At 36.3% G+C, this 2,334-nt stretch overlaps 1 protein-coding gene across 1 annotated transcript in view; it reads right to left on the bottom strand.

Annotated features, from left to right (window-relative positions):
• LOC106880764 (short transient receptor potential channel 6) overlaps positions 1–2,334 on the bottom strand; it is a 71,212-nt gene that overhangs the window by 64,850 nt on the left and 4,028 nt on the right. The window contains exon 2 of the mRNA XM_052973437.1: positions 1,328–1,396. Within this exon, the coding sequence (XP_052829397.1) occupies positions 1,328–1,396 (69 nt within the window). The remainder of the gene's footprint in view (positions 1–1,327; positions 1,397–2,334) is intronic.

Raw genomic sequence — 2,334 nt, 5'->3', positions numbered from 1 at the left:
ATATATATATATATATATATATATATATATATATATATATATACATACAGGAGAGAGAGAGAGATAGGGTGACATACGTGTGTATATCTCCGTATGAATTTGTGCATGCGTACACGTGGCCATGTTTGTTTTACGCTTATATCGGTTCAAACCGTCATTTTGATTATGTTTTTGTCGTTTATGGAGCCGTGACATCGATAAATAGAGATGAGGAAAATATGAAACAAGCTGAAATAAATACTAGATCAATATAATCAATCTGATCGATTAAATCCCTTGAAGTCGGTGTTTCAGTGTAAACCACAGCCGAATGACTGAAACTATCAGAAGCGCGGTAAAAGTCCAAAACAAATATCAATGACGGTGTTTAATTCGAGAAGTTTCTTGGTCAATATGAGGTATTAGCTCTAATAAAATATTGTATTTGTATAATTGATAGATATTGATCTGTTACATCTTTAATCACACAACACTAAGTTATTTGCGAGGAGGAGACATACAAAAGTAACAACTGTGCTGACTTAAGCTCTTTAGCATTCACATTACTCTGTCAAATGTAATGCTTGATTTATTCACGTTATTTTACATTGACGATGCATTATCTCGTAGCTTTTAGGCGGCGAGCTGGCAGAAAGGTTAGCACGCCGTGCGAAATGCTTAGCTACGAGAAATGCTTAGCTACGAGATTCTGGTACCAACCTGTGTTAAGAGCATAATAATGGTTTCAAACTCTAGCATAAGTCCAACAATTTCTGGGAGGATAAGTCGATTACATCAACCTCAATGTACAACTGCTACTTGTTTTATTGAGTGCCATTGGATGAAAAGCAAAGTCGACCTCGGCGGAATTTGAATCCAGAACGTAAAGACGGACGAAATATCGTTAAGCATTTTGCCCGCGTGCCCTCTTATGATAAAAAGCATTCTATTAAGTTTTTCAACAATCTCCTGCATTAGGAGCCCAATACAAAAAGGTTTTAATGCAAATATGTGGGTGACCAGATTTTGGCTTAACTTCAGGTATTCCCTGTTACATGGATACCACACCCGATGTTCTGAAGTTCAAGGTATGATTCATATAACTGCATCAATAGCAGGACCAAGAATGATCTTTTAAATGAATAAAATCATCCTAATTAACAAATTACAATAAATTATCTTATAAGTAGTAATATATTTTATATCATTCTAATTATATTTCGGTAACTGCAGCGTTTTTTTTTCTTAATGAATTTGGAAAACTGTCAGCGTAATGTTTATGTAAATCATGCATCAAAATGTATATTATGTATTAATATCGAGAGGGTTGGGCGATTAATTTTCTTACCGTTCTATTTGCACACCAGGTAATCCCTCCATGAGTAAAAGCTGAGCTGTTGTTGCTGATGAGGGCCGACTTTTGAACGAAATAAAATGTAGAATTATAAATTTTTAACTTCCACCAAAATGGAAGTGTTGAACTTTATAATAAGCTGATTTCATCCGCGTCCGATGAAATAAACTCATTTAGTGCGATTACAGTAATTATTTAATGTGCACGCGCGCACACACACACATTCTCTCTTCTCTCTCTTTCTCTCTCTCTATTTCTATCTATCTATCTATCTCTCAAAACCATGATTGCACTCAAAGCTCTTCCTGCGTTGCAACTTTTGTATGCAGTTGCATTCAAGTCTGTACCAAAGTCACGTCTGTCTTCTTCAAAACCGTGACTCTTGTGAAAGCTACGCCTGCACTCATCCCCATATCTGTGCTGAGAGCCACGTCAGTACTCAAAGAGATGTCTAGTGTCTTGAAACTGTTGCTCACGTTCAAAGGTATCACCGAGCTCTAAGCCATGTCTGTGAAGTGGTGTCTCGATGAAAGTCATATTAGTGCTCAAAGTTATGCCTGCATCCAAACAACGACAGTGCTCTAATCCATCTCACACCTCAAATCACCCATGGATTTGGCTACCTTACAGCACAATAGTTTCTCCTTTTCCGTTAACCAACTACTTGCATCACTGCTTCTCAGTCGCTTTGACATCATAGCTCAATATGGATCAAATGAATAAAGTTAGTGGTGCACTTCCTGGAGTGCATTAAAACAAAAACGGCTTTATGTTTTAAAACCTACAAAAAATATAGAAATTTATTTTTAAGGCAGTAGAGTGTATGATTTGAAAAACATTTGACTGCTAATTCTACCAGGTCAATTAACCGTGTAATGGTTTGTTAATTAGTTTGTCTGGTTGTAAGTTTTCGTCTTCTTGTCTCAGCAGGTCTTATTTCTTCAGATATCAAACTTCACACTTCCTTCCTTAACATTGTTTTATCAATCCTAGTTGTGTAT

Source organism: Octopus bimaculoides, chromosome 15 (assembly GCF_001194135.2).
Source record: "Octopus bimaculoides isolate UCB-OBI-ISO-001 chromosome 15, ASM119413v2, whole genome shotgun sequence".
Classification (NCBI taxonomy): domain Eukaryota; kingdom Metazoa; phylum Mollusca; class Cephalopoda; order Octopoda; family Octopodidae; genus Octopus; species Octopus bimaculoides.
Note: the sequence above shows the minus strand (reverse complement) of the source record. Positions and strands in the feature narration are given on the sequence as shown.